General features: G+C 39.8%; 1 protein-coding gene across 1 annotated transcript; it reads right to left on the bottom strand.

The window, feature by feature from the left end:
• Positions 1–206: 206 nt before the first annotated feature.
• SARC_16461 (hypothetical protein) lies at positions 207–886 on the bottom strand (the record flags this gene model as incomplete). Its single annotated transcript, XM_014289434.1, has 1 exon — positions 207–886. The coding sequence occupies exon 1, from the start codon at positions 828–830 to the stop codon at positions 207–209; it is 624 nt and encodes a 207-aa protein (XP_014144909.1). The 5' UTR covers positions 831–886.
• Positions 887–1,291: the final 405 nt, after the last annotated feature.

The following is a 1,291-nucleotide window of genomic DNA, read 5'->3' as shown; positions in this document are numbered from 1 at the left end:
GATAGAGTATATATATATATATATATATTCACATTNATATATATATATATACGTATATACGTATATATATATATATATAGGCTTTGTCTGCTTCCGTACCTTCCTTACCTGCGCGAGCTAAGTCGATTTCGTGCTGACGTTTTGTTGATTGTTTTACGTATTTGGCAATAGCGGACGTGTTGTGATGTTGTTGGCGAGATTGGCATTCAACCAGTGATGCGAAATCGGCTCCCTTTCGAACGCGAAGTTCCTTGAGTTCTACCACTTGACCGAAATCGCAAATAAGAGCCAAGATGAGGCCGTTGTAAGCTTCTTCGCGGTGATCGGCTGTCAGGCCTCTTAGATGAATTTGTCTTAATCCGTGGGCTAAAAAAAATTGCCCAGTTGATTATGTTATCAAGTTCTTTGATGACGGCGGGGCGTTGTCCCTTGTACCAATCGGGTGTTTGGGTGGGGGCGTCACTGAGGCCTTCCTTGTACCGGATATTGTCTCGACACCAGATCCCAGTATTGGTTTCTAATGCCGTTCCCGTGCTCCAATCGCTTTCTGATAACGCTGGATTCTGAAGGGTGTTATTGATGTGATCCGAGGCAGATACTCCTGGTATCTCCACTCGGAGTTTGAATAGGGATCCACGACCAGGTCCGGGTACGGCGTATCCTCGCTTTTCGATCTCCAGTCGTATGGCATCCACCTCTGCCCGGGGATCAGGCTGTTTACGCTCGTCTCGTTGCTGATGTTCACGAAGTGCTTGTTCACGTTGGTCTAGTTGTTGTAGTAGTGCTTCTAGTCGTTGCTGTGCAGCCTGGATATTCTGTTCGTTATTCATGGTGATACAATGGTGTACATTTTGCGAAGGAGAGCCAACACTTCTAAAGTAGAAGGAATAATAGATGATGGACAGTACCCTATCTATCGTCTTTTTATAGTTAACCTTGGTTGTCTATGAAAAGAACTGGGAGTAGGACAGATGATTGTTTAACTTCCTCGGTGAGATCATAGATTAGAGTAATATTCTAATCTGTGATCACACGATGACGATAAAAATCATCTGGATCTACTCCATAGTTCATCCATATATGTATGTAAACATTCGAATATATATATATATCTATATATCTATAGATATCTATCTATCTATATGTATGTATGTATGTATGTATGTACACACACACACACACACACACACACACACATATATATATATATGTATATACATATATATAAATATAAATAGAATTATATATACTATATTTATAGATATGTATATATGTATAGATATAGATTTAG

Source organism: Sphaeroforma arctica, assembly GCF_001186125.1.
Source record: "Sphaeroforma arctica JP610 unplaced genomic scaffold supercont1.8124, whole genome shotgun sequence".
Lineage (NCBI taxonomy): Eukaryota > Ichthyosporea > Ichthyophonida > Sphaeroforma > Sphaeroforma arctica.
The sequence above is the reverse complement of the archived record's forward strand: the minus strand, read 5'-3'. Positions and strand labels throughout refer to the sequence as shown.